This window comes from Ruditapes philippinarum, unplaced genomic scaffold, assembly GCF_026571515.1.
Source record: "Ruditapes philippinarum isolate M1 unplaced genomic scaffold, ASM2657151v2 ctg3_1_1_1_1, whole genome shotgun sequence".
Taxonomy (NCBI): domain Eukaryota; kingdom Metazoa; phylum Mollusca; class Bivalvia; order Venerida; family Veneridae; genus Ruditapes; species Ruditapes philippinarum.
The window spans coordinates 519,268-534,577 of NW_026858508.1; the positions used below are offsets into that span (position 1 = coordinate 519,268).

General features: G+C 33.4%; 2 protein-coding genes across 2 annotated transcripts; both read left to right on the forward strand.

Moving 5' to 3' along the window:
- The first annotated feature begins 4,978 nt into the window (after positions 1–4,978).
- Positions 4,979–13,105, forward strand: LOC132753435 (uncharacterized). Its single transcript, XM_060743910.1, has 2 exons — positions 4,979–5,496; positions 5,919–13,105. The coding sequence occupies exons 1-2, from the start codon at positions 5,058–5,060 to the stop codon at positions 13,103–13,105; spliced, it is 7,626 nt and encodes a 2,541-aa protein (XP_060599893.1). The 5' UTR covers positions 4,979–5,057.
- Positions 13,106–13,286: 181 nt separating this feature from the next.
- LOC132753436 (uncharacterized) lies at positions 13,287–15,309 on the forward strand. The gene is made up of 2 exons (XM_060743911.1): positions 13,287–15,143; positions 15,301–15,309. The coding sequence occupies exons 1-2, from the start codon at positions 13,287–13,289 to the stop codon at positions 15,307–15,309; spliced, it is 1,866 nt and encodes a 621-aa protein (XP_060599894.1).
- Position 15,310: the final 1 nt, after the last annotated feature.

Below are 15,310 nucleotides of genomic sequence, written 5' to 3' on the forward strand. Positions count from 1 at the left end.
GCCATATTACCTGTCAGAAATATTTATAACGATTATCAAATGAAAAGCGACTTAAGAAACATGTAGTATTATACAGTTTTATATGCAAGGCTGCTGTCAATTTATTAATAAAAATTACATTTCTTCTCTTAAAAAAAAAGGAAGTTTGCTGTATTATAAATTTATTATTAAGATTCCTGACAGGTTTAAGGACATATATAAACGGTTGTTTGCAGCATAAGATTTGCCTTGCACCTTGGTTATATATACAAATAACCATTTATATACGTTAATTTCACCTGTCAAAAATCTTTTTAACTAATTATACAGTAGGTTTATTGTAAGAGTTTTAGCCGTGAAAATGACACTAGAAGCATAGAGTGAAGTCAGCTCAGTAAGGAACTCCCTATTATTTACAATGGACAGTTCCAGAGTCAAAGCAGACCAAGATCAATTAATTAAAATATTCAAGTTTGTTTTTAGTTAGAAATATGTGATTTTAACATGTTTATTTTTCTTCTTCAGATTTTGATATGTCAAGAATCAAGATTTTGGTTTTCTTTTATGCCACCGCAGCATCTGCGCAGCGATGCATCTCTGTGTGTGCAAGTGTGTGTGTATTTTATTGATTATATAGTGAACTTTAAAAATATTCTCTTAAAAACCATTAGTTTAATTTAATTAAACTTGGTAGGATTGTTCCTTGGGTGAAGGGCTTCAATTCACTAGACACTACTGCATTATGGCAAAGCTGAATTGTATAGTTGTATAGAAACCAAAAAAAAAATCTACATCTGTTCCAACTATTTGGTGTTGTATTAATGCAGTAGCATAGCATTTTTTCACAAATGCAATCTTGTTTTTGATTGCATGCATTTGATATAGTTATATCGCTATATCGCAGCAATATTGATGCTTATTAATATAGCATATTTATAATAAGGTTTTAGCTTACTACAATAGCATTATACCCCTTTATATTATTGATTTTTATTTTTTTTTCCTTATGAATTGTTTTGTTGAAATTTGTTTTAAATTGTTAAATAGTTGTTATGCATAGCTTATCACTCTGGTCTTTTTTATTTGCTTTAAATGAATCTAGTTATTGTTTATTTACCTTCGTCTTAGTTTTTAATGAAATTAAAGATACTTTTAAAATGATATGTGTGAATTTTTATGGGATAGAAATATTTAATGAGTGTGCTTTAGTTTTAAAAAAAAGCTTTTTAACAAGATTAGAATTTAGTTATATTACAAGTTTTGTATTATTGATTAAGTATTATACACAAATAAATGTATAGATATTTCTCTTGAAATATTAACTTCAGAATAAATGTATATAGATAAATATGTTCTTATGCTCCTTTATTTTATTTGAGTGCATGCATTCTATAGACCAAGTTTTGAACGTGGGTGTTTGTGTGTGTGTCAAGCTGGATTTTATTGAAGTCATATTTTTTACTAGAGCTGGCCTGGAATTCTGCAGAATTATGCTGATGTATTTTTGTGTTGCCGCTGTCTGTCTGTCCATCTGTGTCTGTCAGTCACAGAACCTGTCCGACTACTCCTCAAAAACTACTGGTGCAATTTCATCCAAACTTTACAGAAAAGATCAGCACCAAAGCAAGTCTAGTTGTGCATACTGTAGGTACTTTATGGTTCAATGATTTTTGTCATGGCCCTTTAATTATTTCATTTTAAAGTTTGTCCGGACTACTTGAGTTTAGTTTATTACATTTATACACTTTATCTCATAGCAGAAAAAGTTAAAACAATTAGGCTTGTAAAATGACAATATGAAGTCATTTAGGTTAACATTAACGCTCTAAAGTTCTTGATTACGTTTATTTAAGCTTTTTTACCAACTTCTTAAGTAGGTATACCTTTCATATTACGTTAAAATAAAATATATAACGTTAAAGATAAAACAGTTTTTATCGCTTTTTGGCATGCGTCACAAACAAATCTGACAGGGAAATAGAACAAATTACCAGTTAAGGCGATTTCAAAGATTACTTTTAATGAAACTGTAAAGTCTGAGAGAGAAAGAGTGTTGGCTTAACTATCGGCTTGTGAATAATTGTATTGCACGTGCATTCCAACAGCTGAAGTTATTTTAATCACAAACGGCTAAAATTGCAGGCTTCTATATAGCTCTTACATTTAGTGTTTAGGAGGTACCTAACAGTAAAATGGACATTTTGTCTCATATAATATCGAGGAAAGGCTAATCATTTGGGAGCTTGGAACTTTAATTTGGACACAGTTTCGATTTTAAAACTGTCATACATATGAACATTCTTTTGGCCGAATATGCCTAGCCTTTCAGAAGTATTTGAAGCGAGGTTCATAAAGGAACATGCCCATACGACCCATACGGCCCTATAACTTGGAAATTTACGAGTACGTTAATTTTTAGCTCGACTATTCGAAGAATATGAGAGCAATTGTAGTCGCCTTGGCGTCGGCGTCGGCGTCAGCGTCCGCGTCGGCGTCTGCGTTGGTTAAAGTTTTTTGTAAAGTCAAATATCTCAATTATTACTTGAGATATTCAATTGAAACTTACAATACTTATTTATAGTAACAAGGTACATCAGATTGACAAGTGGGATAACTCTGCCTACAATATTGACAGAATTATGCCCCTTTTTAACTTAGAACTTTTGGTTAAAGTTTTTTGTAAAGTCAAATATCTCAATTATTGCTTGAGATATTCAATTGAAACTTACAATACTTATTTATAGTAACAAGGTACATCAGATTGACAAGTGGGATAACTCTGCCTACAATATTGACAGAATTATGCCCCTTTTTAACTTAGAACTTTTGGTTAAAATTTTTTCAAAGTCAAATATCTCAATTATTGCTTGAGATATTCAATTGAAACTTACAATACTTATTTATAGTAACAAGGTACATCAGATTGACAAGTTGGATAACTCTGCCTACAATATTGACAGAATTTTGCCCCTTTTTAACTTAGAACTTTTGGTTAAAGTTTTTTGTAAAGTCAAATAACTCAATTATTGCTTGAGATATTCAATTGAAACTTACAATACTTATTTATAGTAACAAGGTACATCAGATTGACAAGTTGGATAACTATGCCTACAATATTGACAGAATTATGCCCCTTTGGAACTTAGAAATTTTGGTTAAAGTTTTTTTTGTAAAGTCAAATATCACAATTATTGCTTGAGATATTCAATTGAAATTTAAAATACTTTTTTTATAGTAACAATGTACATCAGTTTGAAAAATTGCATTACTCTGCCTGCAATATTTGCAGAATTATTTGCCCCTTTGAAACTTAGAAATTTTGGTTAAAGGTTAAAGGTCTTCAAAGATATTTACTTGAAACTTTACACATGCACTTAGGGTCATAATTGGAGGGTCATACTATCAAGCACTTAGAATAGTCGAGCGTGCTGTCCTACCGACAGCTCTTTTTTTCTGGTTAGTATTTCATGAGTTCTTAGCCCTTAAATGACAGAAATATACACAACAACTGATTTATCTACTCGTTTAAAGAAAATGCTAGATTCTAGCAAATATATATATATATATATATATATATATATATATATATATATATATATATATATATATATATATATATATATATATAGAGAGAGAGAGAGAGAGAGAGAGAGAGAGAGAGAGAGAGAGAGAATAATAGGTTGGTGCCGTGGATGGAGAAAGTTTATCTGGCTCTGCTCCGGAATTTATTGGGTTCGCCAGATAAACTTTCTCCATCCACGGCACCAATCTATTATTCTATTTATCCTGTCATCGTTTTTTTTTAAAGACTTTTATTAGGCAAACTACCTTTAATCACACTATCGGAAATGTTTCTATATAAACAAAGATGGCCCGAAGCGTTCATTATTCTACAACAATGCACTCGCCGTTCTTATTATCTCCCTGTGTATTTTCACATTGAGGGCGCCATTTTGTTTGAAAAATGTGATAAATAAAAACAATTTTTTGTCGAATTTTGTTGTGAAAACTATCTAGAATGAAAGAAAATGGTCTAACTAAGAAAATAAATTCGAACACAAATATCTTTTATTCAGTCGTTAACGCTGTACAGACGTTTAAAGTATTGTTTACGTGACGTCACAATGTAGCGCCAAACAGCACGTGCAAAACAATCAAATCAAGTACGCTATTTTAACGTCGCAAACGAGTTAAGTTTTACATTTATTTCACTTTTAATATTTTTATTTCGCTTGAAAAATTATAGAGTGAAATAAAATAAACAAAGTTTTATCAACGTTTCCAAAATTCGTTATTCTACACACAGAAGATTTAACGACAGTTTTTATATTTTTTCTTGAAAAGTAGTCCGGCAAAAACATGCATACCACGTGATCAAGTGCCGTAGATCAGTAAAAATATACGGCACCTTGTTATCGGGCCGAAATTGATACAAGTGACAGGATAAATTGTTTTTAATACATATAATTTACCGCTGACAGCCACTATATCATTGTATTGTTCTTAAATTTGGTAAGGTTTTTTTTTTAACTTCAAACAAGTGTTGAACAGTATTGCACCTCGATTACTTAGATGAAAACAGTGCATGACATAAATGATCTTAATTGTACTTCAGACTGTTTATTGTTTTCATAAAAAAGAGTTGTACCTGTACAATCCAATTAACAACTGCAGACACTAAGGCTGGAAACAAGCCTTTGACAAATTACTATTGTAGATTTTATTTGCATCTGCCTTCGCCATAAATAATACCCAACGGTGATTTTAATGGTCCAATTTTGTAACGGAGGACGGAAATTGCCTGCAAACGTATTGACCGTAATCAGCCCGAAGTTCTTTTGAAATCCTTGTATGAAATTAATATCAGTAATCATTAATTGGCATAATCATTTTAATGGTTCTTATCTAACAACTATAAAGGTCTTGAATTATTTGATGAAGTTCGATATAAAGATGAAACTTTTTCTTCATATTGTAATTGAACAGACCACGAAGAACACTAGGTTTTTGGAGGTGAAAATGCTTATTTTTATCCCGACAACGGTGATGCCTTGATCATCTGCAGGAATAAGTTAACAATGTTTCCTTCAGCTTATTTGTTTGTTTATTCATTCTTTTGTTTGAAAGGATTACTTGTTTGCACATCGGGTGCTTTTAATTTAACGTCGACGAAGGAGACACTAACCGTGTCTCCCGAATTTACTGGTAGTAGTATGGATACAAACAGTGATGAAAGCATTACACTTGTGTCGAATTTAAGTCAAACAAAAAGCGATGTTGAATTTAAGACTACTGTGAATTATGCAACTTTATTTTACGACTTGTCAAAGACTGAGACAGAAAACCCCGAAACTTCAAAATTGGGGATGTATATGAAAACTCAAGATTCGACAATAATATCCGAAACATCACAGGTACCATCAAAAGCAAAGACGTCAAGGCAAGACGTGTCTACTTTGGAAAGTACTTCACATACTGCAAATGTAAGAGAAGATGCGACAGAAGAAACAAGATCATGTAAGTGTTTATAACAAAAATATAATATTTGTTTCTTTTGACAGTATGTCTTTTTGACTCATTTCTTACATCGAAACCTCAAAATCATGTCTATTGATGATATAAATATTAAGTTTTGCCTGCAATCATCTTACAACTGTAAGTACATGTATATTACAAAGACAAAAGAAAATGAGAAACATCTCATAACATTTATAACAGCTATATCTTTATATTTTTTATGATTGATGTATAACGAAAGACGATAATTATCTACAAGAGAATAGTGAAGGAACATTAAAACTATCATATCTAATATTACAATTGTTAGAAATCAAATGAGGTTTATTTTTTGTTTTATTTGGTATCATATATAACACAAGGTTCATGGCATAATTTTTACATAACATAAATTGATTGATATATGTAAAACTGACTTTCAGTCACGGACGACACTAGAACTGTTGCATTATTATCATCTGAGTCACAATCTAAAAGACCAGACAGAAGTCAATTCAGTACAAACATTCAAATGAAAACAGATTCGTCATCACAAAGTTACAAAGAAGAAATAACTACCTTAGAAACCATTCAAGCGAGTGATACGTATAAAACCGAAGCAAAATATAACGGCACATCCGATGGTGTTGCAATCCGGAACAGTTCTATTACCAACATTACAGAGATCAGTTATTCTTTATCTTCGGACAAAACTCCCTATATTACAGAAACCGCAGACCTAATTGATATGCCTGATGATAAGACAGTTAAAGTAGAACAGACTACTATTTCTCATACATCTGAAATATCGAGCAGTATGTACATCAGAGATGAAGAAAAAACTAATGGTTTAAATTATTTCACTTCTAAACACACAACGGAGTCTGCCTTTGAAAGTGACACATCAACATTTATTAACACACCTGACAATGACAAGAAAGATATTTCCACAAGCAGTATTAAGCAACAGTCAAATGAACAAGTTTTCCAACTTACAGGTATAACAACAATGGAAAGATCTGTGGTAACTGTAGGAGGAAGTGACTATCCTAGTACGAAAGGAGAAATTAATGACAATACAAACTTTCCAACAGTTGCCACTGAAAAGGAGGAAAGACAATATGATGATGAAAGTGCTGCAGGAACAACCATAATTACTTCATCTGAACAATCTGCCACTGAAAACGAATCTACAGAAAATCAACAAAATTATACAACTCCACCATCTGTCACACCAAGTTCTGATATATATGATTCGACAGGTCAAGGTCCTGAAATTTTAAGTGAGGATGGATTTTTGTTAGTGGACCTTGATAACACGGGCGTCCAATCTGGGCATTTATCAACTACACCGCCGAATCAATTTTCTGCCGAAAGATATTTAATAAGCAGCACCAAAGAACTTGCCACTGATGTTACTGACGAACCGGTAAAGTCTCCAACTGCCAATGATGAAACTAATGCAGTTGTTAGTATTTCGAGCAAGAAAAAATACGTAACTTCTATTTCCACAGCTATTCTTCCAGAGTTAACGGTGAATCCAAATGCAAATGCCACCGTCGATGAACACAGTTCAATATTCAAAGGTAAAAGTACCACTGATTTATATAGAAACGTTAGCTCTTCAGTATCAATAAATGATAAATCTGAATCAAATTATAGTAATACAGGCTTCACAAATCCGGTGTCTGAGTCAACAACAAAAGAAAGTCAACTTAACACAGAAAGTATCAACAAAACAACCAACGCTGCATCAACAGGAAAGTTTAACAATGGTTTTACAAATTTATCACAATCTATTAGACTTTTAGAACCGAAAGAATTCTCCACTGTAAGTAAACATGATTTGAGTTTGTCTGCATCTGAAAACTCATTTACACAAATAGCTTCAACTGCAAATAAAAAAAGCAACACCGACATAGAAAGTTCAACAGAAGCACATCTTGAAGTCAGCTCTACTATTGATAGCATAACATCAGCACCAAATATTTATAAACAAATTGAATCAGTGACAGACGGTAAGAAGAACATTGAGAATGAAGGCGATGTTGACATGTCTTTTTCAACCTCTGTGACTGACATTGCACAAATCAATCATGCTTCAGAAACGTCGACAGTATTTTTACAACAAACATATGATAACTCTGAAAAGGTAGACAACTCTTTCTTAAAGGTAACAAATCAGTTTACACAAGAAAAGACGAGTGAAGGCTTTCACGATGTTTCATTTAAAAGATTACTTAATACCGAAACAGTAGATAATACATACATAACAGAAAAATCGATATCTTTTGACACCGATTTAGATGAATTTGTCTTTGATGAAAGTCTTGAATCACAAACATACGTTCCAACATCGTCAGAATCAGATGATTTAGGAATTGATGGAACTTCTCATTTTCTTAAAAAAAGGTCATTCGAACAACCAAGTAATTATAACGAATTAACAAGTCATGATCAGAAAGAAGTTACAATTTCTACTCTTCATGGTCATACAAACACGTTGAATACGAATAAAAATTTAGATAGTTCCCCGATAAAAAATGGAACAAAAACTTATTTTGAAGGACATATCTCGATAACTACTGATTCAACATATGTCGATGAAGTAGAAACAAATTCAGGATCGACAATGTCAATGACCGAAAGGACTGGTTCATCAGAAAATACGTCTTTTGAAATAAGGCTCAAGAACGCAACGGTTATAAGTTTTAAAAACGAAACAAAGGAGACAGGGTTATCTTATACAAGTGAAACAACAAGTCACCCGGAGGACACTTCAGTGAGTACCACAAGTTCTATCAAGACGTTGCCGTTTGGTGTAATGACTTCTCAAACATTAGAAGAAATATCGACAGAAAACAATCAGAAGCTTAACGACGAAGATTTCATTACCATTAGTACGCCAAATATTGCGAAGACAGAGGGTACACATGTAAGTGACATTTCTATAAAAATGACCCCAACGATTACTGATCATTTAGAGTTATATGATAAAAGTCTGCCAGAAAATTTATTTACAATCAGTTCAACTGATAAATCAATTAAAACAAGACAAACCTTTGACACTTCACAAACAAATTTGTTTGATGAGCAAAATACTCCAGGATTAGATAATACTAAGGCAGAAATAAGTTCAAATGCTTATTCAGAAAAGTCTAAAACAAAAACATTAGAAACATCAACAGTTGGGACAGAAAACGACTTGTCAACTTTGGTATATAATGATACCAAAGATTCAAAAATATATTCTAATCAGAATTCGATGACAGGCGTTGCAACCAGTCTAGTAACAATTAGTCACGATACATCTGGAGGACCGATAAACCAATCAGTTGAAGATATTTTTCATACACAATCACACCTAACCGAAGATGAGTTGTCTCCATCAAATGGCAATTCCACAAATTTCAATACAAATCATTTGACAATAGAATCTACATCGTCAAAAAGTGTGGGCAAATCTTCCACAATAATAAATTTTGATAAGACATTTACACAAAAGGCTAGTGATGTTCAAGAAGTATCAAAAAAACTGTATTCACTGGAATCATCAGTTAGTGGCAATACTGTCAAGTTGTCAACTGTTTCAATATATCCGGTTAAAACTGAAACATACGTTGATTTTACACAAACCAGTCCTGGTCAAGTCAATGGTGAATCCTCTCTACAAAAAGATGCATATACAATGCAAACCACTGTAAACGATATATCGTCTATTAGTATGAATCGTCAGACGATGTCAGAAGAACCAAAACAGAATTTTGAAAAATTTACGGTCAAAAACATTGCAACATTTTCATCCGACGATCCCACTGTAGAAATTGCCTTAAGCACGCCAGATAACGGCTTTTCCTATACAGAACAAAATTCAAGAGACAGAGGCTTGATTTCTACAAACGATTACACAGCATCATCTCCAAAATTAGGAAGTGAAAGTGACAGACCTTCAACAATGTCTCTTAATAGGAAAGACGAATCAAATCGTTCGGCCGAAGTGACTATTGATTCTACTGAGACAAGCACATTTGGAGATGACAGTGAATTGTTGCAACAAACTACTCCAACTGCTATGAAAAATGTAGCTTTAGGTACCACAAATGACAATCGTGTTACTTCTGGAAACGGCGGTACTCTATATACAAAGCTAATATCAAAGTATGACAACACTTTTGTGTCTCAAGTAGACGCACGCAGTTCCCCATCTGATGCTTATGCTACCAATCTTTCTACTGATCAATCATCTAGAACTAAAGTAGTTACTGTGGAAGGCGATACTATTTCACAGGCTCAAAGCACTTCCGATACAATTAATGATATATTCATCAATTCACATCGCGTTATACGCGACACAGGTAGTACTTTTAACGCTCAATCCTCCACTAAAATTAGTGGGCACGCTATTTCAAGTCAGCAATCCAGCGCAACAATTTCATCTCACCAAAATAATGAAAGTTCTGTTCAAATTACTGATAAAATAACTTTATCCGATAAAGGCGAGATGAATGATAATGCTTTAACTAGGGAATATGTATTATCGACTGTGCAAAATGAGATAAACACCAAACTAAATACTTCACAAGCAAATCCATTGACAAATGAAAATGAAATAGCAACAGAAATAACAACAGAAGGTACATACCATACGACAAATAGTTTCCTTTCCAACCATTCTGATGTCACCAATAGAAGTAATTCGTCCATTTCTGTATTGAAAACTACCATGTCTTTGGTTTCAGATACTGTTGACACACTTAGACAACCGGATGTATCTGACAAAGAATCTGGTGTTCAGGATTTCACTCCTGTATCAACCGTCCAAGGTTATTCTGAAACACCCACTTCTGTCTCTTCAATACCAATATTTAATACAAAACCAATCACTTCTGTCCAAGATACTGAAAACACTGAACGCATCTTTAACGATATAACAAAAGACACAATGTCAGAAGGTTCAAACAATGCGACACCGATTTCAAATATAATGTTTTCTAGCCAATACGACTATGACTCTGTTGCAACTGAAGATCATTTAGAATCTAGTTCTATATCATCAATTCCTGCTAATCATGTAAAAATGACAACGATACATAAAACAACATTATCAGCTTCAAGTTCAATCGAAGATAATTTTGACAGAGATACTAGTAGTTCAACAAAAACTGAGAAGGTTACTTCACTTGAAACCTTAATTAGCAAGGATGATTACGTATCAGGCTCGGAACAGCCTAGTTCAAAAGTGTATGAAATTCCAAATGCAGAAAATGGTACGACAGTTTCTGTTATAACACATGCTATTGCTTCAAAAAATGACATTCTTGTACCCGATACTACAACAAACGTGTTTGACACCTTTTCCCATAAGTCAAGCACTGACGTTAGTAACAAAGAAGAGTTTGTGACAAACCACAAAACTAGCAATCGAACTGATCATATGCAATATCTTAACTTGACTGTTTCAGATGAAATTACTACTTCTCAAACAAATGCTCATGATGAATCGAGTTTCCAAGAAGTAACTAGAAATATTTTAAATCAAAGTCATGATGATATGATTCTGGATAATTTATATAATTCAACGACAAAATCTTTCTCTACAGTGCAAAATTTTACAAAGGGAGACCTTTCAGGCGACGTCCAAACTGAATCTTTAACATCTTTTGTCAGCAAAACATTAAAAATTTATCCTGATGAAACCTCAACCTCACAATCTTCACCCCAGTCATATAATGAATCAACAAAAGTAACAAATAGCCGTCCAGATACAATCAAAATAACTGAAAGTATTTCATCAATTCCCAGCACAATTTCAAGTAAGGACAAGAAAACAAGTTTGACAGGAAAATCAGCTCGTGTTACTAGTCAATCAGATTATACTACGTACGTAGCAAATAAATCATCGGTTGAAACAACTTCCAGCTATGTATCAAATGCCACCAATACCTTTGGTGGGAAAAGCAAAATCATTACACAAGAAGTATATGATTCCACAATGAACCTTCAAACTTTTAACAAAAGGGAAACAATTGAAATGGGAAATATTACACTAATAAGTACGCCAAGCACTCATATAATTGACATAGACCATCAAGGCTTGACAGATTCATATAAGGTAACAACAAATGATAAAGCAGGACCGAGATCAACAGATTTAGAAAAGGAAACTACATCTTTAGATAATAAAGGAACCATACTTTCTTCAAATACCCACTTAAAAGGTCTGACCACATCAGAAACCCTCCCTACTTCGGATGATGAGGAAAAAACAACAAGTGATTATTTAAGTAGTCAATCTGTATCTATATTAGATGATCCGACGTCCATATTTGTGTCTGGAAATATTAAAACTGAATGGCACTTGTTCTCAGGTAGCACCGTACAAACACATCATTCAAAGCCAGTTCTACTTAGAGAAGCCATCTCTAAATCGACAATATCAGATGGTGGCAGCTTTATTTCCGATACTAATCATCCGAAATATATCACTGAAACAACCGAGGAACAAGTTTATTCATCAAGTCATACTGGAGGACATGTTACAGATTTTCAAATTACATCACATACATCTCAATCTACAACGTCACTCTACTCATTTGGCACATTTACAAATCTACCGACAGATGACAGACGTACAGAGTTATCTTTGACCAGCGACATTAAGACAACAACACAGACAACTGAAAGCGAAATAGATTATTTGACTTTGGACGATAAATATGCTAAACATTATGCGCTCAATATTGAATCTACTGTTTCAGACGATGAAGAAGTTCTACCAATGACAACAACAGAGGAAATTGAACCTGAAACTGATAGCAATACTGCGACTTTAATAGATGAAAGAACTACAGTTCCGACTTCGTACACACAAATACCACAATATACCTCAAGCACAGATTTGTTCAAGAATGAAAACCATACCTTTGGCAATAACAGAAGCGATACAGTCGAAATTTCATATACTACCGAGACAATTGAAAAGAAAATGACAGAAATTTCAACTACTGATACGGAGGTAGGCACATCGAATCATAATCTATCAAAAACTACATCTAATAGTTCCTTTTCAACTATGTATTCTATAGAAAACAGTTCTTTTTCAAGTGGTATCCCTGATACGAATACTGAAAGCATTGATATAACAAATGATAACAATGATACACATACTTACATGGGAATAAATGACGTGTCGAAGAAAATAACAAAGGCAATAGATTATGTTCAAGATCAAAGCAATAAGACAACATCTGTTACCTCTGTACCAGATGATGAAAGAGGTGATCTCATTACAGTATTAAATGATGTAACTACACAATCAAACACACTATTAAATGAAAAGGAATCTACACCGGCAAAACAAAATCCTAGTTTGGTTACTTCTTCCACTAACACTGAACCAACAGTGCAAAATGAGAACTTCATAAATGTTTCCGCTATAGGTCAATCATTAAATGACAATAAAAACACACCATCTGTCTATTCACCTACTGAATTTGCTACAGAAAGTGACATCGACATATTAAGCACTGGTAGTTTTTTCACCGAAACAACTAAAGTTTTGGAAAACGGACTAAGTATACATGATTCGACAATTTCATGGCCCAAAACTAAAAATTTCTTTGTCATTTGATGATACCGAAACTACTAACTTTTCCAGTAATGTACAAACAAAGTCTCCAGAAGTCGGCATCACAAGCGCTACCACATCGAAAACTGGCGATACGACTTCATGGACTTCTGAAAAAGAAAATTCAAACGAAGAAACTTTCATGCCAACTCATAACTCTAGTAAAAAACTTGCAACGGAAGGCATGGAAATGTTTTCAAGAACGACTAAAAGTAACGTAGAGACGACCGCTCCATATGTGTCTGATATTGGTTTAGACCACACAGCTGATAATACATTTACAAGCATGATTACTAACAATATAGACGATTCTGACGTTAAAAATACAGAAAATAGTACTTTACAACATAACCATAGTACAGAGTCAAAAATGAAAAGTCATAGTGAATATATAATGGAATCTATCAATAGCATAAAGACAACTCCATCAGTAAATGCAAGTAATCTAGTAACAGGAACCAATGATTCAATAATACAATCGAGCGAGATCAGTGCATTGACAGCGTCGTCAGAAAGTACCCAAAAAAGCACAGTCCCAGATATGGAGAGCACACAAACGAGCACTTTATCATCAAATATGGATACTGTAACTAAAAAACAATATTACAATAATTATTTTACGGATTCATCAGCAAATTTAAGCAGTACATCTGAAATGGGAGATGACACCAGTATTAACCCTACCTTTACAGAAAACATGTCAGATGTCACAGTTACAGAATCCAAGATACAACTTCTTGTTACAAACATGAACACTTTTACATCGCCAGGTGTTGAAAATACTGATACAACATCCATAAATAATAAAACATATCGTACCAGTTTAGGTAATGTTAATACTTTATCTGATGCAATGGGCATTTTGTCTACGACAGAAACATATATAGTTGACACTTTGTCTGATAAGGATTCACTTGATTATACGCAGACAACAAGTTCTAAAGAAGTTGCATTTATAAACTTAAGCACAAACACTACTGAAAAAATAGGTCATTTTGAGGACACGACAAAATCTTCTGAAACGAAAGAAAGCATGACCGTGTCAGAAATATTACCTTCAACTGGTGATCTTAATAGTCAACCTTCGTCAACAGACTATGATAGCAGACAATCAACTTTAGATTCATACACATCGTCATTAAGTCATTTAGACTCTTCAATCTCCGAAAATACTAAGAAAGTAAACACCAAGACCACAGATGAAATCACTTCTAAATCGACACCAAACTACTTGAATGATTTTTTGAAGTCAACAGATGCCATTTCGGTAAAAAGTGCAAATAACGATACGTATACGAAAACAAATGACATTGAAAGCAGTTTACCATTTGCAACGAAATTTGAAGTGCACTCACAACCCTCCGGAACAAAGAGTCTTGAATCAACAACATTGTTTCATTTCAACAGCACGAAAAAGAATATAACAAATATGCATTCTTCGGAAAATAACAGCATTATGTCAACGACTGAAAAAATCAGTGAATTAAGAGTCACAAATGAGGATTTATACGCAACTTCTTTAACTGCATTACGGAATTACAGTAAACAAAGCTCAACAGACACGGGTGTTACTATTGCGGCATTTACAACGGTTTCAAAATCCATAAATAATGAAAGGTCTACAGATGTAAGCAGTGTCCAAACAATTCTATCAAGTGGTGGAACAACATCAGGTATAACTGATCTTTTAACAATAACAACAGAACCCACCAATACTGGGAATTTTGCATCGGTCGATGAAAAGCACCGTTCATCAGTGCGATCAACATCAACTGAAATTACAAATGGTGAATCGACAATTGCCATGATCACAAATACTACTGGTAACAAATATTCACTAAATGACAATGATGTGGAATTCACAAAGATGTCAAGTGACATAAGTACTAATTTCGAAACACCATTAGAAAGTTCCAGCATACAATCATCTTCACAGGCAGGTGAGACTAGTACAAAATTGACTAATGGCGACAACAGTTCCAGTCTTGAATATACTAAATATTGGAATATACTTAGTACCAAACCTAACATAGGTAATGCAGTAACAGAAACATATACATCAATTTCTGACAAAGAATCTGGATCAACCTTACTGCCAGACAATATTTTGAATCAATCAACTTCGATAAATGATGAAACATATACTAGAACATTGCAACTAACTGATAAAAATATAAGTGAATCGACTGTACCACCAGGAATGTTAAA